Genomic DNA, 27,480 nt, shown 5'->3' with positions numbered 1-27,480 from the left:
GAATGTGCACCAACAGGACAGTCCTGGTTGATTGATCCCTTAATTACCTTGTGACATCTTTGCATGCAATCTTATTTTCATTAACAACATTTTTTCAAGACACAAAAAAGAGTGAGCACAGACATTTTTACTTTGATGACATGCACACCGCATTGCTTCGTAGCAACACCAAAAACTTTACAGAATGTTTGACCATCATTCAGTCTCAGTTTTTGGCTTTCTGTTGTTGAGTGGAGGAGTTAGAAGTCTTGTTTTGGTGTTAAATATAAAGAGAGGTACACTAGGAAGATTATTTGCATTGGCTACAGTTGGGATTGATAAGGAACCCGCAAGGTTTCAGGGAAGCTTTACTCATTGTGTCACGTCCGGTAACAAAGAACAAAATTCAGCAGAAAGACCATCAAACATTAAAACAGAGAATCCAGGTCAAGGTTTGTCATTTTATTTTGGCGATGCTGCAACAAAATATTTATTTCTGTCCACTAAGAAATAAAAATCGTCTGTTTCATCCTATTTCAGCGTCAACAAGGGAGACTGAGTGAAGTTTACATTATTATATTACGCACACTTTATCCATTCACAACGCTTGGTTAAACAGGTGTGTTGCATAGCGTAACATAATTCACTACTCCACTATTATGTAACTTGAATTGGGTTTTAACAACCGTGTGATTTTTTTATTGAGGGAAGATTCTCTTGTTCCTCTCCTGAGAAAGGACAAAGGTTGGGTTTGACGCAGAGATTGAACCTGGGTGGTCCAGGCAATCTGTTAGCTTGAGTCCATTTATTTGTTTAACAATGTTTTATTAAGGCTGAGACGACCTTTCACAAAAAGGGAAGACAAGATGACAGCACATCCTAAAAACATGTGATTTGTTTTTATTTTTTGTATTGGATTGTATTCATTTGGATTATTCTGCTATTTGTATTTAATTTTATTCATTTTAGATTTTGGTTAGATTTTAATATGAAGAGAGAAATTGAACTGGACTCATAAAACATATGTCACCTTTTGGGCCAAATTCACTAATCAGGACAGCAGAATCATCTCACTATGTCTCATTCTAAGTAAAGATTAGTCAGTTAAATATGTGTTAGTACAAGGAATAACTTCAGGAATCACCTGGCAGCTGCAGGCTTTGGTGCCTGTTGTTGTGTCACCGATGGTAAACTGCCAGTTTAGATGGTAGGCATGAGTCACAGTGTTCACAAGTTCACAGTTGAACAGTTAAACACAATAAAACATTCACTACTGTCAAGATACATCAGTCACCATAATGCTATAGTTATGTAGCATTATGGTGGCGGCAGTTTCTCTGTATTGCCAGTCACAGTGTTCACAAGTTCACAGTTGAACAGTTAAACACAATAAAACATTCACTACGGTCATGATACATCTGTCACATGCTACATAACTGTAGCATTACGGTGACGGCAATTTCTCTGTATTGCCATTGGGTTTGTGTTTCTGCCATAGAAATAATCTGTTAATCTGCTGCTGGTATTTGTTACTGTCTCCACAGGCGGCCATGTGTCATGTTCATGTGGCTGCATTGGTTGCAGAATACCTGTACAGGAAAAGTAAGGCCCTCCACCTATCTACACACACACACACACACACACACACACAGGCCCTGTTGGTTGAACCTTCTAGCAAAACCTTAGCTAGCACATACAACTCACCTCACCAGCAGACGTGCACACTCTTTATAAAGTATTGTGCAGGATTTTCCTTCACTGGTGATAAAAGACACACGAGTTTGTTCCCTGGCTGTTGTTAGATACGACCTGCAAACACTCCACACAGTCTGATACTAGGAGACCAGCACAGTGACATAAACAAAGCCTCACACGGCTGTGTATTTTATATTTTTATTGTGTTTTTTTTTGTTTTTCATGGCCTTTTATATCTAATGCAAATCCTGCTCTCTAATAACCCTCTATACAAATGTGAGCTGGTGTTTATCTTTGAGGAATGTCAACGGACAAAGATAATTTGTGAGGTGCAACAGTTGGTTGACAGCTAACGCTTATCTCTCCAAAATTTGTTTGGCTACTAGACCAGAGGCAGCAGCATGTATGCATTGTCTGCTTTCATCATGTGATGCACTAGGTAGTAGGAGTAATATTTTATCGTTCTCCGTTACACGTGTTTCTACAAATGGTACTTTAAAAATAAGTCAGTGTGACTGTGTGTATAGAGCCAGTGCATCTGTTGCAACCTCAAAACGTACATACATGAAATACAGTATCTAATAGAAACTGTTCTTTTAGACATCTATGTGAGGCAGCGTTTTTACCTTGTCTTTACTGTTCATTCGTTAAGAGTTGTTTCCCAGCGGCCTTGCAGCTTTTAAGAAGATTACCCTGAATATCGAAGAGGAAGCCGCCATGAAGGAAGACACTGGAATGCAAGATGTCTATTACACTGAGGTGTGGCCACCTGCACAGGATTTGCTTTCTTGGATAAGAAATTGTAAAGTGACAAATGTAAATTAGGCAATAGACTTCACACTAAGTAGGGCTTACATCGAAACTCTGTAATTGTTTATGGTAGTGATCAAAATTTAGTATCAAAAACTCAAGTCAAGTATTGTTAAAGGCTCCGTACTGTAATTTGGATATTGTTTCAGCACTAGTATTTTAAAGTGAGACCCACCTCTAATCCTAATATAAAATATTACTTGTGAATACCTGTGACAAAGGGATCTGTTTCCCCCTTTCTACCTCTTTTTAGGAGGTCTTGGTCGAACACCTCGAGGTCTGTGTGGAGGCGCTGTGGAAAGCCGAACGCTATGAGCTCATCACGCACATAGCCAAACTCATCATCCCCAACTATGAGAAGCGTCACGAGTATGAGGTACCGTAGCAACATCCCTACACTCAGACAGATGGGCCACGTAAACATGCAGCCACTGTTCCTTGCAAAGCGATTCCTCCACAGAGGTCAAACAATCACACTTATGTAAGGACTTTGGTTTGTAGAAACATTTCCTTGATATAAATACTTTTGTGTAAAGTTTACCCTATTCATTTTCCACTCGTTAAACTCACTGACTTCTTAGACTTGTTGACGTGCACTCACAGGACTGTCAGCATCTAATTTTTAACGTTTTCCAGCAGGTCAAGCTAGCGCATAGCTTGGCACCACATTAAAGCAGCTACGCAACATAACAATTTGACGTACTGCGAATTTTTCGTGTCACTTTCGTTTTTGGGTTATCGAGTGCTTTTAATGGCTCCTCCTTCTTGCTCTTAAGGTCAGGGTGGAGAAAGTGGTGGTATCATAGCACTCATCCAACCCTTTTTTAATATGGGGTCCTTGAGCCTCCCTGCACACACTGGGGACATATATATAAAAACATATTTAAATGCATCACACTGAGCCGCCTCCTTCTGATATAATTTTGGAAACCACACACTGCTCCGTGTGGCTCCCTTAAGCCACCTCCTTATTCTGGGTTTACCAGCTGATGCATGCTCATTCCCTCACACACAATTTGCTGCCTTCCCCTAAAGGATGAAAGCCACATAATTATCTAATGTGAACCTGACATTAGTCCTCTTTATACCTTGATACAGAGCTTCGCTCCTTTCAGCTAATGGTGAAGTATATTGTGCAATGCACAAGCAAAAGGATTATACATATGTTTATCACAGCACTATAATTAATATAAAATGCTGCATGGATGCGAACATAGAAAAGATTTTTATTCTTTATTTTACATACATTTGTTGGGACAATACATAACTGAAATGCTTGTGCATGTTTCTGCACGCACTGCTCAGTTGCTCAAGTAAACAAACTCTCTCGAAATAGACCGACTCTGATGCCAACTGTCTTGTTTTTCCAGAAACTAAGCCGACTGTATGACACGCTGCAAAGAGCCTACAAAAAGATAATGGAAGTGATCCAATCAGGCCGCAGGATGCTTGGGACGTACTTCAGAGTGGCTTTTTATGGACAGGTGAGGTCCATGAGCAGCTTCAAGGGGTCTTTTAATTAAATTGCAGTGCGGATCTGTTGTGCACAAGCAGGGATGGCATCGTACCAGAGAGCATTATGCTGTACATAAAAGGGTTGGGTAAATTTTAATATAAACATAATGGGTGTGGTGATGAATCATTATCCTGTTATGCAGTCAAAGTGTGGATGTTTTGGAATCTAAAATATTAATCCTAAATCTGTTGTATCGCATTATTTCACAAAACAAAATCAATTTTAGGAAGCCTTTCCCAGAGAGCTTTAAAAGACTGTAAAAAATGTCCAGTGCATCCCTAGGATGTCACACATAAAGTGGCAGAACACTGAGTTATAACCAGCAGGTTTGATGCACAAGTTTGTGTGATTAATTTGCATGTTTACTCAAATTAACCACAGTGGTTTATCAGACTTAACACTACAGAAGATTTATCACACACATTTGCCTTGCTGTTGGCGGGACTTTATTAACTGTAGGACTTCACACAGTGTGATCTGCTGTGGATGACAGATAGTGGAAAGAATCATCCATTACTTGTAGCTCGGTGTGTTTTCCTGACATTCCTGCAATCATTTTGTTAAACGTCTGTTTTGCTTTCTGAATTGCTGAGCATTTGGACTGCAGCTTGTTGAGAAAAGCACTAAGTTATCAGCTGATTGATGCTGATAACAAGACTTGCTGCGAGCAATGTCCAAGACCTCATTTCTACCAAAATACCCACACGCCACTTTATTTTCACTCAAACGAGTCCAATGGTCATGTCCTTGTTGCCGTGGTAGTGACTCACAAGTTGGTCGGGGCACCTGCACAGGTAGAGCTGGGTTAGTTGGGGCGTGAACCTCCCACACATTACACTTCCCTTGTTAAGCTCCTCTCTGGCAGGTAAGAAGCTACTGGCAATATCATGTCTCAGAGGTAGCACACAGTGCGCCGTCCTCAAAAGTAGAGTTAGCAGTGACTAGGAAGGCAGTGCATAATGAATTCAGCTTTACAAAGTGGGAGAAAGTAAGGGAACAATTTAAAGACAGCAGCATTATCAGGGTTTGGAGCTTCTCTTTTAAAAAAACATCTAATGTTTTACAGTTAGAACTATGAACTGTATTGTTATGTTGGACTGAGACAAGACATTCTGGTAACGTGGCAACTTAAACATCTGGAAGTGAAATGATTAGAGAGTGAAAATTGTAATTACAGAAATAATTTGCAACTGCAACTGATTGCAACACTGTAACTTCACCATGCAAAGGCGTTACACCATTCTTAGGGCAAAAACAACAGAAGGGCTGGGCAATCAAACAATGATAATTATCTTGATAAAACTTTCTTCAATAACAATATAACAAATGTGTAGTTTAATTCATTTGAATCATGAACAAAAAACTTAAAAGGGAGCGAAAAAAAGATCTGGTTTCTTCAACTTTCAAACAGGAGCAAAAATCAGCTTTTAAACCTAAAAAGAAATAATGATTTGATATTTTTCGTGATAATTATCGAAATCGAATGATATGACATTTTTATCACAATAACATTCTTTGGCCATATCGCCCAGCCCTAATCACTCCATCTGTAGAAGGATATTGCCACATAAAGTTGATTTGTATTGAAAACAAAGAAAAGAATGGGATTGTCCTTCATTATAATTTTAACTGAGGTAAACGTTTATTTTGCGCAGGGCTTCTTCGAGGAGGAGGACGGGAAGGAGTACATTTACAAAGAGCCCAAACTCACTGGCCTGTCTGAAATCTCTCAGCGGCTGCTGACGCTCTACGGGGAAAAGTTTGGGCCAGAAAACGTCAAGATAATTCAGGACTCGAACAAGGTGCAGTAGATAAATGGAGGAAGGTCTTGCTGTGTGGTTTCTGACTTAATGGTGGGCTGCTACAGTTGTACACCAAAGTTTGCATACCCTTGGAGAATTGGTAACATATCATGCGTAAAGAAAAAATGAGTGATAAGGCAAAACACGTCTTTTATTTCTTATGTGATTCACATTGAACTGTAGGTCGTAACAGAATGGCACAATTACAAAACAAAACATGTATACAAAGAAAAAATGATTACTTGTTCAAATGTCTGCATACTGTGCATTGCCCCCTTTAGCATCAATGACAGCATGCAGTCTTATGTGGTAGTTGTCTGTGAGGCCCCAAATTCTTGCAGTTGGCATAGTAGCCCATTCATCTTGGCAAAATGCCTCCAGGTCATGCAAAGTCTTTGGTCATCTTGCATGAACCGCACGTTTGAGATCTCCCCAGAGTGGCTTGATGATATTAAGGTCAGGAGACCTTTCTCTGCAGTAGCCACTGGAGGCTCAACTTGGCTTTGTGCTTTGGGTCATTATCATGCTGGAAAGTCCAAGAGCGTCCCATGCGCAGCTTCCATGCAGAAGAATGCAAAATTTCTGCCAATATTTTCTGATAACATGCCTCATTTCCATCAATCTTCACCACATTCCACCGTGCTCATAAATCTCTATTTTGTTCTTGTCACTGCAAATTAAATGTGCCAGAAGCTGTGAGGAGTGTCAAGGTGTTGTCGGGAATCTTTTGACCGGGCTTTTTTGTGGCATTGGTGCAGTAAAGGCTTCTTTCTGGCAACTCGTCCATGCAGCTCATTTTTGTTCAATTATCTTTGTATTGTGCTACTTGCAACAACCACACCATCTCTTTCCAGAGCAGCCTGTGGGGTTTTCTTTGTATCCTGAACAAATCTTTAGCAATTTTGGCTAAAATCTTTCTGGGTCTACCTGACTCTGAATTTTCCACTTCTTAATAAGTGATAAGGCTTTGAATATCTTTTTATGTTCTTTTCTGTCTTTATAAAGTTCAAATACCTTGTTAAGCAGCTCTTTTGACTGTTCTTTCCTGCTCCCCGTGGCTCAGTATCCAGCTTGCTCAGTGCATCCACGTAAGAGCTAACAAACTCATGGACTATTTATACACAGACACTAATTGCAATTTAAAAAGGTGTGGGAAGTTAACCTTTGATTTGCCATTTTCACCTGTGTGTGTCACTTTTTGTGTCTGTTAACAAGGCCAAGCATTCAAAGGTATGTAAACTTTGGATCAGGGCCATTTGGGTGATCTCTTTTATCATTATTATTTACAAATGAGCCAATGTCTACATATGATCACTATCTTTACATCAATGATGAGTCACTATTTCAAAATCAATGCCAAAATTTCTGCCACGGTATGCAAACTTAGGAGCACAGCTGTATATTAGTTGAAGAGCAGTCAGAAATTTGTGGCCCCGCTGTCGTGTTTATGTAGAAAATATAATTTGTCCAACATAACGTGGGAAATGATCCGCTTCTTCTCCATTGAGTAATCGTGAAAGCTTGCAAATGTATTTTCTTTGACTGCTTTTATTGTGTTGAAGTTCAGGTTGCTTTTGGCTGGAAGTTTCATGCAGTTGACTTTCAAATTTTCACTTTCATCTGATCCAGACCTCACTTATCTCTCCAGACTCTCTGACAACGTAGTGCTTTGCATTTATATTTTTATTAAAGGTTCATTGCTTGCCCACAGGTAAACCCCAAGGACCTGGACCCCAAGTTCGCCTACGTCCAGGTGACATTCGTAAAGCCGTACTTTGAGGAGAAGGAGGCGCCAGAGAAGAAGACGGACTTTGAGAAGTGCCACAACATCAACCGCTTTGTGTTCGAGACCCCTTACACGCTGTCGGGCAAAAAACACGGCGGGGTGGAGGAGCAGTGCAAGAGGAAGACCGTGCTCACAAGTACGTGAAACACTTTAATTCTCAGACACTTTGCCGGTAACGGTAAACATTTTCATATTTCATCAAACCTGTAAGACATTCTTCATACATACTAAAGTTGTCCCACGATGAGAGAAAAACAGAAACTCCAACACATTAATAATGCACTCACCGTCGTTAACATGATGACACATCCCACAAAGGCATCAAAGCAAAAGCCTTTGTTGTTCATCTCATCCATTTAAAGTCATAATTCATGTTATAGACAAAAGCTAGAGTCTTTTCTCACAGAGCAGATGTGTATTGTTGAATATTTTATGTAACTTTTGACCGCCCTCTTTGAACCAGCTGGTTACTGTAGAAAGTGGCAGCTGGATGTTAGGTTCCCTCCAGTGCTACCTTTTTCTAGTATCTTTGGCTTATCTCGTTTCACTGAGCCCCCTGAAGCGATGTTTTTATTTCTTGTTAGTCTAATACACTGAGCTTTCATTGTGAAACAGTTGTGAGTACTGTAAGAGAGACAATACTCAGCGTCTCTTTGGCTGAGCCTTGCTGTACGCACTGAAGAGCAACAAACAGCTGTTGCTGTTTGCCTTGGCATCAAAACAAATGTTGTGTTGCCGCAATACGCTGCAAACATTACCTTCAAATTTGATTTCTTACAACGGCGAGATCCCCGGAAGATGATTTGTTTAATGCATTTTTTTTTTTTTACATTTGCATGATCTAACCATTTTTTCCTGCCTCTCTCATGTTCAGCTGCCAACACCTTCCCATATGTGAAGAAGCGCGTAGAGGTGGTCGGAGAGAAGCACGTGGAGCTTAAGCCAGTGGACGTGGCCATAGATGAGATGAAGGCCCGGACGGCAGAGTTGACCAAGCTCTGCTCCAGCCAGGAGGTGGACATGATCCAACTGCAGCTCAAACTGCAGGGCTGCGTCTCCGTGCAGGTGAAGACGCTTGTGGAAACTGTATTTTTCATGTGTCAAATTTGACAAGAGAGACATCAAATTCTTCTTCTTCAAAAAAAAAAGGAACATGAAATGCTGTTATTGTGTAAAACTGGTCTGGGGTGCCGTGAGAAAGCACAAACAACAACTGCTGATTGTTATCTGTTAGTGCGCTGATCGGAGTATGAATGCTTAACAATTTCAGGCATGTTTTGCTGCAGGTGAATGCAGGTCCCATGGCCTACGCCAGAGCATTCCTGGATGAGAGTAAATCCAACCAATCTGGCAACAAGAAAGTTAAGGACCTAAAGGACATTTTCAGGTACGCTTTTCCCTGTAACTGAATGACGAGGTGCTTGTTGATTCGAATTTTAATTACTCTGTGGAGTCAGAGATCTAATGATAACTTTCATCTTCTTTTTAATAATTGCAGGCGCTTTGTCCAGGCTTGCAGTATGGCCCTGGACATAAACGAGCGTCTGATCAAAGAGGACCAGTATGAATACCACGAGGGCCTGAAGGGCAACTTTAAAGAAATGGTAAAGGAGCTGTCTGACATCATCCACGAGCAGGTAATCTTACTTTTCTGGGCCCAGATAAGAATAAAAAGAAATCTGGTGGAGCGAAATGTTCTTTGATGAGACCACACCCCTGCCTCGTCACACCCAGACACTCACCCATTTCCTTGATTAGGCAAATATTTATGCAGTGGCCTGGAAATCAAGTATGGGCTTCCTTTGTGGCCAATCAGTATTCCACTGATCCACCAATAACAGCAAATCATGTCATTATCAAAGCGCTGCATAAATATTGCACTGGAGCATATGGGAACATGCTGGATGGGAGTGGGGGTGGTGGGTAATAGTTACTGTTCTTTAGTGTGCGGCCGATACATCTCTTGTAGTCATGTCACGTTCACTTCTGTATTTATAAAAATTCTTTAATAGAATAAAAAGAATCAAGACATGTTCAGAAAATTCAGCAGAAGCTTGTGGAAAGCTGGCGGCACATTAAGGGTCAGTTGACCCAGTTGAATGACAAAACAACAACAAAACTATCTCTGTTTGGCTAATTACAGCTCAAGGTAACTGACAAAATATGTTACCCACGATTACCCTGAGCAGCAGCAGAGTTGAAGTTTATTGCTGTTTATTTTTATGAGGAGCATACAGTGCATATGCTCGGGTCACATTATCACCTCATTAACCCGCAGGACTGATTTCATAAAGACTTTGGCCTAATGCTCCTATAAGATCTCAATAACGTTTAGCAACCGCTGTAATGTAGTTACGGCTGCCAAAAATTGCCAGTCTTGAAGTGAGTCATAGTGAGTTGCAACATGAAGCTGTGGCAATGTAACGTCCAGGAATAATTGAAAACTGAATTTCTCCTTTCCTGGAACATGACCGCATACTTTATTCTCTTCCCATAAGTAAAGTTGCAGCAGAAAACTGGTCAGGTCTGCTCACATTTGATGTTACTTTAGCTTCTCTAATTTAACAATTGAACTAACTGTCCTGACTTTTTCTCTCCAATGTGCTGGCCTTTAGCTTTAAGGAAAACCAGGTAATGTGAAGTGTGTTAAATCTCAGTTTGTCTTTTTGTCCTTCTTTTCATTGATTGTGATCTCACCTTCTTGGTTAACGTCTTCCATTTCGTGGTTAAATGCAAAGGCCGTCTGAATACTTTCATCTGGATACAAGACAAACCAATGGATGAAGATAATTTCAAAAGCTGCTGATCAATTAGTGACATGAAGACAGGCAAATACAGCAATTTAATGTCAAAATCAAGGCGGAACGATCTTAACACATTCAGAAGATCAAAGTGGTTTTGGCAGATGTAGCACAGTCACGCCTTAGACAAACTTGTGGGATCACTCTGAGGTGTGCAAAGATATTTACACTGTAGGTTAAGGCCAACAATCCAAATGAGACACCACTAATCAAATTATGTTTACATGCACACAGCAGAGTCCTGGTTAGGGCTGGAGCATTTGCATGTCTAAACATGTAAAAAACGACTTCCTAGATCTCCTGCTACCTCAGTTCTTCCAAAACAAACCAGGATGCTGGCAGATAAACATGCCATCCAGGTTTCTGCTGTCAATCGACTCTTTGTCATGTATTTGTGACAGTAGTGGTCAAACTTGTTTGCTCTCAAGCACAGGAGAAGTATAATTGGATCGTGTAGAAATGAAAGAACGAAACGTTTGCATGGGTGAAGAATGTATTGTTTGAATCAGCAACAGATTGCTTGCACGGTGCTGCTGCCATCAACTGAAATGAGGTCATCACTTGCTGACAAGGTTACGCAGAAATTACAAAAACTAGGATGTTGAAATGGCAGAAAGTTACTAGAATGACAGCTGATGATTAAACATTGTATTTATCATATATTCAAGAATATCCTAGATCTGGGGTTTTCAAAGTCTAAGACTGTGGGCTTCCCCTCAGACAAAGCTTGGCGCCCTCTCACCGCCACCCACCCACGCCCTTGGTTTACTTGCTTACTTTCCCCCATAGACCGTATTAAAGAAGTGGATGTAGCCACAGTGATGTCATGCATTGGTTTGTGGACTACTCTTTTGAAAAGTGAAGTTTGGCATTTTGGCTGCATTTTGGGCGGCTTGCCAGTCACAAGGTGGCCACGCCTTACAGCATACCCTGCTTTCTGGTCTATTTTCCTCTAAATGGGACCATAATTTACAAATTGAACATCATGCTGTATTGAAGAAGACGGGGAACTAGCGATCGAGACCATGAACTCGTGAGGGAGGTGTTCGCTAAGGTCATAAATGAAGTGAGAAGTGGGGTCATTTTGAAGAAGATTCCAATGCAATCTTCTTACAGCAAGCCACGCAGGTTTAAGGCAGTTCCGCATTGGCTTCACTTGTCAGACCCGAGGTTCCTGCTTGAGTTGCACTCATTTCCTGGATCGCATAGACACTCAACAATTGAGGCAAGGTGGCCTGATATTGCTGTTTGACATCATGTCAGACTACATCAAATACATCAAAATGTTGGTACTAAGGCATTTGCTAGTTTTTGGCTCTGGGAAAGTGGGAAAGACTATACATTCCCCAAAAACAATTATCTTTTTGACCAGATTAGACACATTTTGGCTACTCAATGTGACCTCCTTTTGATAACTAATGCCGTATTTTCCATTCACTGAGCCTCCCATGAAACTGTTAGAAGCCCACCTCCCACTTTGGAAACCTCTGTCCTAGATACAAGGGATTACTCAGCTGTGAAACAGGATGGTATATATATATTTAGTGATGAGTCCAGTTACCAAACACAACTGAGATTGCAAAAGTTTAACATCTGCGTCATTCTAGTTCTCTGTCAGGTCTTTCTTCTGTGGCTCGTAATGTTACACAGAGTTTAGTTCAGTTCACACTTTGAGAAAAAAAGGACCTTTTTCCTTTGTCCCCAGCGATGTTTAGTTGACATCTGGCTACTGTGGGGGCAGAGGCTTTTAACGGCCCAGCAGAGTTTTAATGCATGTTTAGAGATGATCACATCTGTGGCAAGGATCAGCAGACGTATCCCCGACTGAGTTAAACTCCGACGATGATGCACGACTGAATGTCTTTTGACTAGAAGCCGTGTGGTTTCCACGTCGTTGCAGATCCAGCGTCGCTTACATACATCTAATTTAGTGTGTAAGATGGGGTTCATCTTCATAACTTATAACCTGCGGAGAAGGGATTTCTGGCACCACTTCATCTGCTTTCAAGGTGCATGGAGAATGGACAGTGTCTGAAGAGGTCAAAACTCCTGCAACACTTATTGTGAACAACATTATTGAGACAGATGCTTCTAACCAATGTCCACTTTGATTCCTCTGATCAATACAAAACCTGATATAAAAATGTGTATTTTTAATAGTTAACGAAAGCTCGCTCCAGCCGTTCTATATGTAAGCCACATTTTAACCGGTTTAAATATCAGCAACCCTTTTTATTTCAAACATTTTAATATAATAGCAGATTACAATTTTAAGTAGGCAGTCCATTTGTAATGGATTATTTAGGTTTTTATTATATTCATTATTAAATGTTGCTTTTTGTGTAAGATGAGGATGATGGCAAATAAATGAGCAAATAATTTAACTCTTCATCTGCCTGACTGGTAACGTGATCTGTCCTTCAGAGGACAGAATGATAAGAATGTTCCATTTGATCATATGTTGGCGCTCAGCCAGATCTAGTAGTTCCCTCTGGGCTTTTTAGTTATAACCTAGGACAGTGTACTTTCTTTTGTTAACCGTCCTGCACTAAATAAAATAAAGTGTCAATTTCTTACAGAGTTGTGACCAAATGAATAAAATAAAATTATATATAAATGTAACTCTGCCTGTATCACCCTGTACACTTTTACATTTACCGCTTTAGCCACGGAGTCCAGCAGTATTTTCTGCTCACTTTGGTCATACAGGTCTGCTGCAGCAGCGGCTGTGTGGTTTTAATAAAACTGTTTAGTAACTAGTAGTGTAATCACAGCCAACCAAATTATAAGCCTGGTGCCAGACATCTACATTGCCACCCACGCCTGCGATTTGTTCAGCAATTAAAACAGAATAATCGAAAGCACAAAGTACAACAAAAACAATTCCACTGTGGTGGTTCAGCATGCAAAGGAAGAGTTTGTGCAAACCAAAACAATAATCAGGAAGGCATCAGAGAAGTTCTGATAAGAAAACAGAATAACACAGAGAAAGGAAAAGCGACGAGGAGCGTCTGTGTGGACACAGTTTCACGTCAGTATTGATGATTGTTGCAAAATTTGGTTAATGACCTGATACTTTTGTTTTGTATTTCATCATGTAAACAACATATTCACTCATACTTTGTGTGTGTGTGTCTGACCATAGCCTTTATTTGAGGACTGTCACTCATCCTGTCTGTTCTGCTTTGACCCCCAGATCTACCAGGAAGATATGATGCGCTCTCTGTTGGAAAACTCACTCCATGTGTTTCGTGCAATCAGCGGAACATCGACCGACCTGGCCTGACCTCTGTCCCGCTGGCACCCCTCCGGCACGCTACCATCCCTTATGTATATCCCTGAAGAGCCTGAACTGGATGATAACAGGGCGGCTCTCCAATTCATGTCTGTGCAGCTAAGCTTGCCAAGCACCCGTCCCCCCACCCACCCACCCATGGAGATGCCATTTGGATATCTTCTGCATCGCTACTGGATGTGCGGAAGATGGTCGGAGTGAGATATCACAGAAAAATCAGTTTGATGTAATATTCAAACCACAGCAGCAGTATTTCTGAGAATGTATTGCAGCAACGGCAACTAAAGCGGCTGTGCTGAGTCACGCCAGGTTGCATTGCACTTTTTGACCTACCATTTGCGATAAATTGCAGGCGTTTCTTTAGACGGAGATACTGTGCTAAAGCAATTGATTCCCACCCTCTCCCTGCAAAGTTGCCCTCCAGATCTATGCAGGACACCACACTCCCTCCCAGGATGACTCTTTACTGCTCAAGTTGACTTTTAGAAGACGATAGCACCTTAGGCTTTACGTGTTGGACCAGCAAGGCAAGCAACATCCCAACACAAACCAGTTCTGTCTTAACAAGGCACCAAAACCGAAAGCATTGGGATACTCTGTCGAGCCAAGGATTGGTGTTTGTTGGAAAGTGGCGCATTCAAGTCAGGTTGACTGATATAATAAACAGATAAGTCAGGTCTAAAGAGCAGCACGTAAAAGTGAGCATCAGTCGAAAGTTACCACCCTGTTTGTTTAATGACAAATGTACAAGCCTTCTCAGTTAAAGAAAAGAGCTGCTCTTTAAGGCTTTGCTCAGTTACATTGTAAGTGTATAACAAACCTCATAACAATGTTCCACATTATCTTAGAGGTAATGAATAATGGCATACCAGAAAAGATTATGATCACAAATTCTTTCAGAGTTGTGTAACAATCATTGAAACCGTTCTCTCTGTGAGCTCGTTTTATGGCCTGTAGGCATTTGAAGTCAGAAACACGACAGGACACATGCTGATCACGGCGGTGTGGTAACATTTACTCCTGTACAGTGGATAGTTCCTTTCATCTGGGTTAAGATCCAGTGCCTTTGTGCTCTGCCTTCTAAAAAAAAAACTCCCTTATCTCAAGTAATAAGACCTTCCTCACATGCTGGTTGTTCACAGTATTTCACAAGTGCTACACTGTAATTAGCAGATAGATTAATAATATTTAAGCAAATGTACATAATTTGTCATGCTGTAAAGTGAAACCCTGTCTCCCTGTATGTTTGTACGTACTGTATGTATGTATTTATATTTGAAACATTTTGGACTCTTGTTCAGTCCAAATCTGTCCCGGCAGAGAGATTTCTTTTTCATTTTTATTGCGTTGTATATTGAAGTGCAGCTGCTTGTCAAACTTCCTTTGTAAAGCCCCTTTTTCAATAAAAACTGGGAAAAAACTATTGAGGCTGATAAATGATTTTGTGACCTCAGGAGACAAAAAAAAAAACGATCTTACAATTAGTGGATGTTCAAGAGCTTTTCATGGGATCTTCCTCATTCTCGAGTCGGTCTCAACTTTAAAGCCAGCATAAAGGAGGGATTCCTTAAAACGCCCAGAAAACATCTGCATTTCTGTGACATCCAGGCAACTCCATGTGCAGAGGAAGTGCTTCGGACCTTGTGCTGAGATTGTTGTGTCATCTTGTTTGAAAGCCTTTGAAAACCATTTCTTACATTTCAGTGTAGTCTGTGTTTCAATTTATCCCAAAGCTGGTGGATTTTACACACGAGGTTAAGTTTCCTCGCCGTGCGAAGCAACCTGCTGCATTGATTTTGACCGGTCTTTACTCTGTATGGGAGAGCGAGCCTGTGGGGAAGTTGAGCCTCCCCTTGTTTCTCGGCGACCATAGACAAAATTAGGCCATGTGACCACAAACTTTTAATGAGTCATCCATTTTACTCACCCTGTGGAGAAAGGCCCATTGATGAAGTGGTAAACACAAAGTTCAAACAACAACTGATTTGTGACGTTCAAAGTGAATTGATTCTTGATTCATGTGTCTAAGCAATTACAGACAAGATTGAAAAAAAAATCTCACACGCGTGTGTTAGTGTTTTAGTTACATAACGAGGCTATACTGTTACCATGATGTTAGCTCTAAACAGCTGTATGACACAAATTTGTTGAATTGGCAGGGATGGGGTAATTTGAGCTGGAACACCTGGGGGAAGTTGAGTCAGCCATTTTACCATAAATCCGCACTGCATTCTATAAATGGAGGACAGAGCAGTGGAAGAGCTACAGAACAGAAAGTCCTTACAACAGGTGGCAAGAGACATGACGATCAACAGGATGACATTCACATAAAACAACTGGGGGACGGTTTCAAAATCTAACTGCAATGCAATGTTTTCAACTGGCATTTGAGTTGGCATGATGAAATGACATTGACCCCCATGTGGCTTAACCTACCACTCATCAGGCGGGGCAAGTTGAGCCAAGAGACAACTTTTTTGGAAGTTCATATTTTAAAAACTGTTAAGTTAAGATCCAATGTGATTTTTCCCAGGGATGTATGTACATATTTTAGTCAGAGACATCACAGGCAGAGTTGTAAGGTCATGTGCTTACTTCACCACACCTCAAGTAAAGACTGGCTCAACCGCCCAGCCCTTTATGACTAACTTCATGAATGGCTGGAGTAGGCTACCCTTTTAAGATTTCAATAATTAGAATTATGTATGTCTCCCCAAGGCCGACATGGTGTAGGCTACTAGGGGTGTTGTGTGGTATGGTGCAAACTCATTTCTACAGTGGGTCCAGCTTGTCAGCCATTGTCAAGTGTTAACAGGGTTTCAGAAAACAATACAACTGATATCAGATGAGAAGTGCGTCTCCTCTGTATGTTTACCCTGGCCCTGCACCGCCAGTTTGTCCACGACGCGCTGTTTGTTGCTGCATGATGCCATTACCATACAGTTAATCAGCTTAGTGATCAGGCTCATTTGGAGGCTGACGACTTCCTGGAAGAATGGACGGACACTAGCGGTTTGTGGACGTTGCACTTAATGCCTCACACGCGCGCATGATGTGTGCCTTCATGAAGAGAGCCACGCGGGAAGCTCCTTTATTTATTTTTTATTTACTTTTAAGTGCTTACTAGGACAGTGTTTTGTGGACGGTTGGATGAATTTTTGTTTAACACTTTACGGGGAAGGGGGAGGCGCAAAACAGGTTTAACATTCCCACTGAGTCGCTGTCATTCCCGGGCTGTCATCACAGCTTTTCTCCTATTCGCAGCGACTCCGCCCCGCAGTTCCCGGTAGACTCGTGGTGGAGCGCCCACCGAGGCCATCTGTCAAGGTGCTGGGCGAATGTGTTTGCGTCTTCTGTTTCCTTGAGCTCCCACTTAAAATTTACTCGTCTTTTTGACATTTTGTCGCTTGAATTTGCATATAGTCTAGGCCTAAACAAATTTTTTTTTTTACTCGGAGCACCAAACAATCGAGGGATTTGACTCGCTTCCAGAGGGAATAAACGCTGATACTCTTGAGGACATCATGACTTTTACTCGGGGTCTTTTTGCCTTCTTAACGTACTCCGCTGTGATAATGGCACCTCACTGTAAAGCAGGTAAAGACACATTTACTACTTGGTATTCACGTGTAAATTAGACAAATTGTTACCTTGAGCTTAATTAGGGTTTTAACAGACCGCACATTGTGTTAAATACCAAAGGTCAATTAGCAAGCTTTAATGACGCACTTTCAACCCCTTCGACAGTTTATCACACAAGACATGTCATTCAGTATGATGACGATGAAATTATTTATTGTTATCTGTCCATTTCTGGCACAATGAAAGTCCAAAATAGTCCACTCCTATTAACTTAACCCTGTGTTTTTTCATTCTCCATTTTCTCCCAGCTTGCTAATGTTGTCATTTTGTAGTCCTGGCTACAGACTGCCTGTCCTGTTATTAACGTTTGTAGCCTACACATGAGGTTTTTACATGCCTACTTGAGAGTCCCAAATTGGAGACACCTATGGTATTGGGGGGGTACCACAAAAATTGTTTCAAATACATTTACAGATTTCCCAAAGTCTTTTATGACGAGTTTGGATTTAATAAAAATAGAAATTGACCCGGTTTTTTTTTTGTTTGTTTGTTGTTGGGTTTTTTTTACAAAAAGCGGTTATAGCGTTTACATTTGGTTGCGCCTCTATCTTGCAATTACGTGCAGAAGCCTAGCGCACACCCAAAACTCTCCAAAGACATCTCTGTGGCGAGATCTATTGCAGATTAGGTTATATCGGCCTATTAAGACTTGTAATATGATTGGTTGAAAATAGGCTTTGAACTGAAAATTCTATTCGATTCCCGGATCTCTTTCTCTTTCGAGGATATAAAATCAGTTTGCTGGACAATTCTTGACAAAGGTCTAGAAAGTGGAGGCACCTGCAAACTAAAGAAGCACTGAACACACACACTTTCATCACATAATCGTCATTCGCAATTAGCTGAAATGTCCAAAATCATATTTACCAAAGTGGACACGGGACTCACTGGGGGAGTGAGGTGACTTAATTTTTCATGTAGTCACAGCAAACTACAGTCTGACAGGAGTATGAGAGGAATTTATTGGACGTTTCAATAAACCTGTAAAGGAAAGTGTTTATAGGATTAAGATCTTCCTTTCTGTTTTTGGCACACCTCTACGTTGTACTACCAACCAACCAAACAGTCGTGGAAAGTAATTAAGTAGCCTAACTTTTAATATATTGAATATTTCAATCTTATACTTCTCTACATTTCAGAGGGAATAGCTTAACAATACAACTCTCTGATGAATAGCCTACATTTACTTTAATACTTAAAGTACCTTTAAAGTTATTATTAATATTATTATCACAGAGCGGTATTGGCAGGTCTACTTTTAGGCAAAGATTTGAGTTGTTACGTCTTGAGCAATAAACTACCGTTATTGTAAAATAGACGCGCAACAAAAATACAACCTGCGTCAGGTTGGCCCACCTTCGGCTCACTTGACTGCAGTGTGCGTGGATGCGACATTGTTCAGATGCAGCCGGAAGTGAAAATGTCTTTTAAGACGCATCACCAAACTGAAACTCTTTGGAAAACGTTTTTTACATTTAAAACTTTATGCTATAATCATGACATGTTTAATCTCGTAAAGGGGCCAAGATCCCAAAAAGGTGCTTCTGGTCCCCTATGTGGAAATGTGATTAAAGTAAAATGGGCCACTTTTTGGTTAATTGCTTGGTACACTAATAAAAAACCTATATATGACATTTACTGTGTTCTCATGATAATTAATTGTTTGATTGTTTGTAACATTTTTGTGTTGAATTAATTTTAAGAAAATCTTAATGTTCAGGCCCCACAGAGTTTGAAACATTAGCTGTCCCACTGTTTTTTTGTATTTTGTGAGCAGTATTCAGGTAAGATGGGCACATTCTCTTCACCACTGCGCTCATGAAACACAGGCATTTCTAATTAAACAAATCTAACTAAATGGAACAATGTAATATTGCATTTAAATTGCATAAAAACTTCACAATAACCCAAAGAACCTGTCTACCTATACTCAGCAAAGCTCATCTCATCCTCTCCTCTACCAAATGTAGTTTTTCCAAATGTAGGTAAGATACATTCCTTGTTTTCTATTTCCCGTCCTACAGATCGCCCTCCACCACCGACAGGGCTGACATATGAGTGGCTCGACCCATTTGTTGTGAACGTGTCCTGGGCGAAGCCTGTCGGTCTGCCAGACGACGCTGAGGTCAAGTACAAAATCCGCGTGGTGAAGAATGGAAAAGAAGATGTAAGGAACACGATAAAACTGGGTGTCTTTGGTATATGTGGGAGTCCTGGGGTCCCCAGGTTGCAGCAACATCAGTGGAGAATTACCTCCACTAAATGCTTGTTATTGCCCATTGGCTACAGATCACATGCACTTTATTGTCATAACTGCCAACCAGTAAAACACTTTTGTTTTGGTACTATATAATGTCATTCATTAATTTATTTGATTGATTAAATTACTGCAAAGGAACATCATGGAAAACTCTTCTTTAGCGATGCTAAGGAATCTGAATGGTATCCAAATTAGAACGTTGACAGTTGAAAACCAGGCATTTACAAGCTGCAGATCTGTTGATTAGATTATCACTCTGCCATAGGTGAGTGATAATATAACCTTTAATGGCAACAAAACACACTCTTTTTTTGACTTACAAGTCATTATGCTTTAATCTGAGCAAAATTAGAGTTTAAATATGACACTATGACGCACATTATTATCAAAACTGCGGTGTGACCCTCATGGATTTTTCTTCAAGCGTCCCTGAGTGACTGGGAGGAAATGCATGACCCTCCCTCCTACATAAAGAACAATATTTTTTTATCATTTTAGTTTAAGAAACTAGATGAAACACACACACAAAAAAAAATGAGAGGTTTATGACAAAAATACAAAAATGTCCTTGCAAATAGCCTTTTGCCAAATAAATATACAAAAAAACCCTAAAAATACAACAGCTACAAGGACACAGATAAAAAGGATGTGAGGGGTCGTGCATTAAATGTGTCGCTGCTGTTTGTGTTTCATTGAACGCACAAAAGAGGAGTAGTTTCCCTGTTTTTCAAAAGGTCCCTTCTTTAAGATGCATTGCCACGCTACTGTAATTCAACTGTGATAAAAGCAACATGATAATCACTGTGGTTTGTTTAATGTAAGCAAATCTGAAGTCTCCTCTAGTTGATTTGTTACACTGAGAACAAATGTAATTGATTAAAGCCCTTATGTGTATGCTTTCAACATTTCTGACTTAATTTATTTTTAACAATGGACCTCTAGTGCTTCAATATGTGTTTGCATAATTGTCATTAAAGATGTGTTGTTTTTCTTCCAGGTGACGTGCACAACCTGTAGACATATTACTAAAACTTGGCTGACAGAAGAGTTGGATTCTGATTGGATGTACAACATTTCAACTGTTGGAAGTCTAATCTGTGACAGTGTGAATGAGAGTACACCCGTGTCCATAACCATTCGTAGCGAAAAGCCCAGGGGTAAGAAGCGGATACCTGACAGTACTAATGTTTTGTATTTAGATTTTTTTTTTTGCTTTTAATTTGTCCTGTCAAACTTGAATCTTGCTGTATGTGACGCCTTTGTTTTTCTACCGTGCAGCCGAACTGGTGAAGGACTTCAAATGCTTAGCCGACTCCAAGAAAAGGAACTGTTCCTGGAAATCAGTAAATGAGTCTCTTGAACTGAAGCTCTCCTATAGGTGAGAACTACAGCAACAGTCAAAATAAAGGAGATACAGTATGTCTCCGTATATGTCCAGTGAAGAAACAACTACATAGTCCCATCTGAGGAACTATGTAGTTGTTTTCATATCATGAACTGTGCACTGGGATATTATCATCCAAGGCGTATCAGTATTTACCTTTCCATTTCATGGGCTCCATGGTAACCAACATTAGTGAAATGGTGCAGCAGCCGTTTGTTTTTATTTGTATTATAAGTCAAGTGATTGTAAATGTATCGCTTGACAACATAAGAGTCGGGACTACCCAGGGGCAAAATGTATTTGCTCTTTAGAGAGTGATTTGTGCAGAAGGATCCCTTCCTATCTCATTTCTGTTTGCAGCATTCAGCTATTCAGCTAACAAAGTCATGAAAACAGGAATACAGTGCCAGAATATTGAGGGATCAGGGTGAAAGCATTAATCTGGCCATCAGAAGTGCAGAGTGAGTGGATGGCATTTTCACTCCAGGCTGGTGGGGTTGTGAAGTGCTTTTATTTTAGGAACATTTATGAGTCCACACAGGTATGATTGGGCGGCAGATAATCTTTGACCTTTATGAGCATCTAGTGGCAACTGAAGGAATTGCAGGATCCATGGAGGTTTTCAGAGCAGTGAGGACAAGCCAAACCAATTTTTGTGTTGTTTTTTATTTATGTGAAAAACTATAACAAAGCATGTGTGCCAGCTGTAGCCTCTCTGATCACCTCCCCATTTTGTTATTGCAGGGTTTGTGGACATTCTAAGGAAAGTATAAAAACATTACGAAGCTGCGATCAGCCTTACAGCAGTGGAACGGAGAAGGGTTGTTACCTGAATGCTACTGTCGAGGATGACATCTGCATACTTGTGGACAGTGATGCTGGAATGAGCACCTTTAAACCTGAACTTGGTTGGTGTCAGAGTTTAATATTGATGTCATTATTTTCATGTTGTGAAAATAAATAATACTTTTAAAACCAGTGAATCTTGTTTTATGCTGCCAAGTACAAGTTAAAAATATATTAAAAAAATCTATATATTTTTTTTGTCTTTTTACAATCTATTCAGTGATACCTTCGCCAAAGCTGCACATCACAGAAGAGAACAATAAACTCAAACTGAGCTGGACACCTCCAGAGTTTGGAAAAAGTTGTGACTGGACATATGAGATCAACGTCATTGAATGCAACGATGCTAAGGTAAGTTGTCAAATTCAACTGTTCAGACTAAAATTTCTTCTAAAATAAGGGTTAGGGTTCTCCATCCCTCCTTAATGTAATGAGGTTTAGCATTTGCTACAATGAGACTGTATGTCCTCACATTTAAGCATTAAGTCTATTAGTTGCAATTACCACATGTTCGGAACATAAGTTTGTGTTTCAGCAGTACCAATTTGTTGTATTTCAACAAATGTCTCTGCTTATTTCCAAACAATCTTTCTTACATCAATGGCATGTTGTTTTGCAATACCTGGCAACATGTAACACTGTGCTTTATATGTGCTTACTATAGAATCTGAACTATACTGTGGCGGCCAAAAAAGAGCATATGACGCAAGTGAACTATGCTCCCTGCCTTTACGAGTTCAAATCCAAAGTCACGACTGATAAAACATGCTTGAAAGTTTCCAGCGACTACGGTGAAGTTGTAACTTATGGTAAGTGTCCAGAAAATTTTACTTATCCTTTTGTTTGTTAAAATAAGTTTTATATCAAGTCACCTAGCTTACGTTTCATTTTTATGCCTCTGCGCCGGCGATAGAGGCCCATTCTCGTGAAGGTGATATCTCATTTCTTCCAATTTGGCACAAATGTCCACTTGGATGAACTGATTAAAATTTGGCTGTTAAATGTCAATGATCAAGGTCACTGTTACCCCACACTGATTAGGTGACACTGACTCAGATGATAGATAGGTCAAAAGATAGGTTTTTAGCCATAATTTAAGAATGAACTGGCTGATTCCAGATTACACACATGTTGTCTGGGACAACATTTGAAAGCTGAGCCCCAATTAAATGCTATTAAAAAGTCCCTTTTACTGGCTGGTGGCTACACGTTTTGACAAATAAATGCAGGTCTCAATTTGATGCTGGTTCTGTTTTTTATAGAAGTCCTTTGGATGTACAAAACCTCTCAAAGGCTACCGGATTGCCTGCTTTGCTGCTTAGATCGCGCATAGAAACATAAATGATTAAACTTTTGTCAATATGGACATGCTACACACCTTAGTTAGTCATACCGTGAGCACAAACGTATTAATTATTCAGATTTACCAGCATGGTAAAAAAGAGAGAAGGAAATTAAATAAATGAAAATGAATCAAAGTTGAAAAAACTAGGGTGACCTTTCAAGAGTAGGCTACTGGTTTTGAGTCTCTCTCTCTCTTTCTCTCTCTGCGTGGATGAGGTTGGCCTGCTCTCTAAGAGCTAGATCAAATGAATGATCTGCTGTAATTGATATGTTAATCGATTGCCTAATTTTTATTCAAGTAATAATCATACTTAAATAAACTATTTGATGGTATTTGCCATCTTTGCCGAGCAAAACTTTTGTGTCTGTGCCAAATATAGGCAAGTTGAGTTCAGTGATTGAAGCAAATAAAATCCTGGGCTATTAATTGAAGTTTCATGTCCAGGCTCACTTACTTTAAGGCTGCTATGTGTACAATTTTCAAGTTTTGGAGCCCTCCATTGGTAGCATCAGAAAATACACTATAGCAGAAAGCACTGAACATGATATGACTTTAAATTGTTTACAGGATTAGAATTTAATATTACTCAATAACATCTCACTGCAAACTAATCTAAAATGTCAGTAAAATAAATAATTTTCCTGATTTCAAAATACTGAGTGAAGTTGTTGAAAGAATAAAGAATCAGTCATAATCAATCCTTCCTCCTCCTCTCTACTGCTGTGTTTCACTGCCAGCTGTTTTTTCTCTCCGCGAGCAGATAAGTTAACAACAATGGGACAGGCTTCGTTTGAGCCTGATTCAGTATTCAATTCACTATTAGCCGAGCTAGCCTGCTGTGCTTGTGTAAATGTAGAGGATAAGAGACTGTGGACCGGGCAGACAAAAACATCGCTTTGTACAGGTTTACAAGCTTAGGCTTGATGTAATGATGAAGTATTTGTATTTTTTACTTAATGCATGTACTTGCAGTAACAATCGTAGCTGAACATCAACTGAAGTAATTTGGAGTTAACTTCGCCTTCATTTCACTGACTCCCCCGTGGGCTCTCTGATGCTGTGTGCGTGTTTGTGGGATATAAATGTGCGGTTTGGGGTTTAGGATGCTTTGGGGGTTTGAGTTTTGTTTTGCAACTTTTGAGTTGAGCTAAAATGCTTGAAATTGCCTTGAAAGCTGAAGAACGTGTGTGTCTGTTGTTCATCACAGGTACGAATAAGCCTCCTGACAGGACACTTACTGTGGTTGCCATTGTCATCCCTGTCATTCTGTCTATCTGCGTCATTCTGTCCTGCTACTGCTTCAGGAGGTACGTTTTTGACAGAGAAAAGCTGACCTACGTAGACCAAACCCAAAAAGATTTGCATCTACTGTACCTACTACACCATGTTTTGTAGACAGGGCGAAGTACATTTGTGGGTGTCCAGTTGCTTTATACCAAATTTTGCAATCTATTTCAAGAGTCGATGTTGCAAAGCATACCTTTGTGAAACACTATTTGAGAAAACATGTCACTGAGATTAACCTTGTATAAAGGTTCGGTGCATTTTATCATACCAGCCAAGAAGCAGAAGTTATGCATGTGACTGTTTTTTCCCCAAAAAGAATAAGCAGATATTTAGGACATTTGTTGTGAGCGAACGGCATTCAACGCAAAGAAACCTAATCATTCTTTACAACTGGCAAACACTGAAAGGTTAAAACTGCACCTGACTTTCTTGGAGCGCTGCCACCGCTTCAGTGTTTGATCAGTGGACAAAGTTAACAAACCTGCCCCACCCTCAGTCACTGCTTGGTAGGTGTAGCAAGACAGTTTTTAAAATTAGTGTACAGTTCACTGCAAGCCAGTGCAGAGATCTGGCTACAAGTGTGAGATGTTCAGTTTTCCAGAACTCTAACAGTCATGGACGCAGTTTCTGAGGAAAAAAAAACATCTGCCTGTTGACATGTTCAATATTATACTTTGGTGGTGGAAACATTGTGAGCTGGTTGTTGCTTTGTCACTCATTTGCTTGTTGTGGTCTGTCTGTTTGTAGGCACAGCGCCATTATTTGCCCCATCGTACCTGATCCTTCGGCAATATTCAAGGAAATGATGATGAACGGAAACAAAGAACTTAAGGTATATTTTCAGGGGGGAAAAAAGCTCTATCACATGCTCCCTCTGTCTCCACAAACACTCATTACACTCTTGTTTTTCAGCCGCCAACAGGAAGTCTGTACACACCGATGCCAGAACCCATTGAACCCTGCAATATTACCCTTGTGACAGAAAGCACTGCCCTCAAGCAAAACTCTTGACATGGGCAGGTTCCCAACAGCGCCTGCAGTGCTTCCACTCTGGGCGAATTCATCAGGGACATTTACAGAGCAACTTAAAGCAGGCTGAAACTGTTTTGTTTCACTGACCTCTTCTGGTTGATCAAGGTCTACTGTGTGTCTGCCAGGTGTGTGAGCTCTGTTGTACCTGTACTGACCTGAGTATAACCCTGTATCACTGCAGCCTGGGGAGAACTCAAACTACCAGAGGTCAGCAAAAACAGGATTTTCAGCTGTTATTAAAATAATCTCTAAGGTAGTGCAAAGGTCAACTGCTGAGACCTGGATCAGAGACAGGATAAGAAAATGCACTAAATACTTGGATCTACCTTAAGATTTGGACCCGGAAATACAAACAGGAAAAGAAAGTTTTTCATGCCTGCACTGTGCTGATATCCTCCTGTTGAGCACTGAGGAGGAAGACACAGGATGAGTTTGGTTGGAGAGAGCGGAGGACCACAAGGGGGCCTGCAGAAGCTCAGTTTGCTGGGCACCGCACCCAAAAAGAGGAGCTGGAGTGTCTTTGGATATCTGCGGTACTCACCTAAGAGGAACAAGGAAACGAACAAGGAAACAAACATAGGAAGAAGTGAAGGGGAGGGGTCTTGTCATAGCATGTCTGCTTCGTAGGAATGACAATCCTAGTATAACTGCCATCATTGCAGGAAGCAATAACCCAAGTGGTGGGAAAGCATATATGTCTTAACACTGAAAGCAATCCGCAGACTGCACAGCAAGCCAAGAGCTGCTGTGGCTCTCCTGACCTCCACATATTATGTATCGGCCCCCAAATAAGGAAAAGAGCTTGTGTTGTCTAGTTGGCATGCTTAAAAACACTGTCTTATAAGGAACTGATGGAGTGACTGAATGGCAAACAACACAGGGCCAGTGTGTCAGTGCCGAGAATCATTTTGCCCTATCCAGAAGTAAAGAAACAGACTAGAATTTGATGAAGAGGTACGGCTATGGTGAAATTCTGAATAGCTTATCTTGGAACAAAACTTTGCATCTTCACTTTCAATTTATTTCCTCTGTTAACTACGGTATTAATGCATGACTGGAGGAACGTCACTCAGTTGTCTTATCAGGAATGGAACTGACCTGCATGAACTTTGGTGGCAGACTCTGATGACTCTACATGCTAAATATCTTGTATATTTCGGATGGAAATGATAATTTTCTTAACAATAGTTAATCTGATGTGTTAATCTGACCAGTGGTGTTGAGAAATGGTTTAACCTTGTTACACAACTTGCACCTTTTTGGAAAGAAGACAATGAAAGAGAATTTGAGTGGACATCTGGGCAAACATTAAACGGATTAAAATTTGGCTGTGGGTTTGTTGATGTTGTGTAATCTCCTGTCTGCTTTCTCATTCACAGACATACAAAAATCCAAAACGCCATGTCACCATTAGTAACAAACTCTTCCTTCCTGAACCTGTGGGAAGCCTTTTGTGTGTGTGTGGCTTTTGTTGCATTTATCAAAACTATGTGTTGGGCCATTGTTGATGCCTTTTGATTGCTTAAACAGAAAATAAAAGAGAAAGTGAACATGTTGGTGCGGTGTGTTGGGGTATGAGGTATTGCATGTCACTGGTTATTAGTGGTTCTTTTCAGTCTTTCAGTACTTTCAGAGGACTTGTCACAGCTTGTTGACTTTACTAATGCATTTTATTGTCAGTGCACGCAAACCAGAGCACCGAGATATGTTATCTGTAAAAGTTCTACTAAAATAACCTGCGAAAATACCAACCCAAAAAATGAGTTGAAACCTAACTGATGGCTTTATTATTGTTAATGAACCATACTAACATCATACTGATACTTTATAGATCAGTTAAACAATAAATAAGAATAACTTTTGGGTTGCCAGGTTGTAAACGATCCCTCTAATCTCCTTCAGCATCACTCTCTCTTTGTTTTCTGTGTTTTAACTCTTTAGTTCAGGAGTTTCCTGCAATGGCCCTAAATTTTTATTTATTTTATTAAAATTTTTAATAT

General features: G+C 40.3%; 2 protein-coding genes across 3 annotated transcripts in view; both read left to right on the top strand.

Moving 5' to 3' along the window:
• dock11 (dedicator of cytokinesis 11) overlaps positions 1 to 15,107 on the top strand; it is a 66,813-nt gene extending 51,706 nt beyond the window's left edge. For both annotated transcript variants that reach the window (XM_038731148.1, XM_038731147.1), the window contains 10 exons: positions 1,524 to 1,581; positions 2,327 to 2,433; positions 2,738 to 2,860; positions 3,855 to 3,968; positions 5,656 to 5,802; positions 7,514 to 7,724; positions 8,463 to 8,653; positions 8,875 to 8,975; positions 9,087 to 9,225; positions 13,586 to 15,107. In XM_038731148.1, the coding sequence (XP_038587076.1) occupies positions 1,524 to 1,581; positions 2,327 to 2,433; positions 2,738 to 2,860; positions 3,855 to 3,968; positions 5,656 to 5,802; positions 7,514 to 7,724; positions 8,463 to 8,653; positions 8,875 to 8,975; positions 9,087 to 9,225; positions 13,586 to 13,675 (1,281 nt within the window). In that variant the 3' untranslated portion in view covers positions 13,676 to 15,107. The remainder of the gene's footprint in view (positions 1 to 1,523; positions 1,582 to 2,326; positions 2,434 to 2,737; positions 2,861 to 3,854; positions 3,969 to 5,655; positions 5,803 to 7,513; positions 7,725 to 8,462; positions 8,654 to 8,874; positions 8,976 to 9,086; positions 9,226 to 13,585) is intronic.
• A 1,600-nt stretch (positions 15,108 to 16,707) lies between these two features.
• LOC119912846 (interleukin-13 receptor subunit alpha-1-like) lies at positions 16,708 to 27,034 on the top strand. The gene is made up of 10 exons (XM_038732069.1): positions 16,708 to 17,281; positions 19,351 to 19,493; positions 20,584 to 20,743; positions 20,865 to 20,964; positions 21,715 to 21,878; positions 22,037 to 22,167; positions 22,481 to 22,625; positions 24,369 to 24,468; positions 25,196 to 25,280; positions 25,361 to 27,034. The coding sequence occupies exons 1-10, from the start codon at positions 17,209 to 17,211 to the stop codon at positions 25,457 to 25,459; spliced, it is 1,200 nt and encodes a 399-aa protein (XP_038587997.1). The 5' UTR covers positions 16,708 to 17,208; the 3' UTR covers positions 25,460 to 27,034.
• The last annotated feature ends 446 nt before the right edge of the window (positions 27,035 to 27,480 follow it).

The sequence above is a fragment of the Micropterus salmoides genome, unplaced genomic scaffold (assembly GCF_014851395.1).
Source record: "Micropterus salmoides isolate LMB-PRFRI ecotype aquatic unplaced genomic scaffold, ASM1485139v1 Ms_hic_scaffold_2, whole genome shotgun sequence".
Classification (NCBI taxonomy): Eukaryota; Metazoa; Chordata; class Actinopteri; order Centrarchiformes; family Centrarchidae; genus Micropterus; species Micropterus salmoides.
This window is presented reverse-complemented; position numbering and strand designations above follow the sequence as displayed.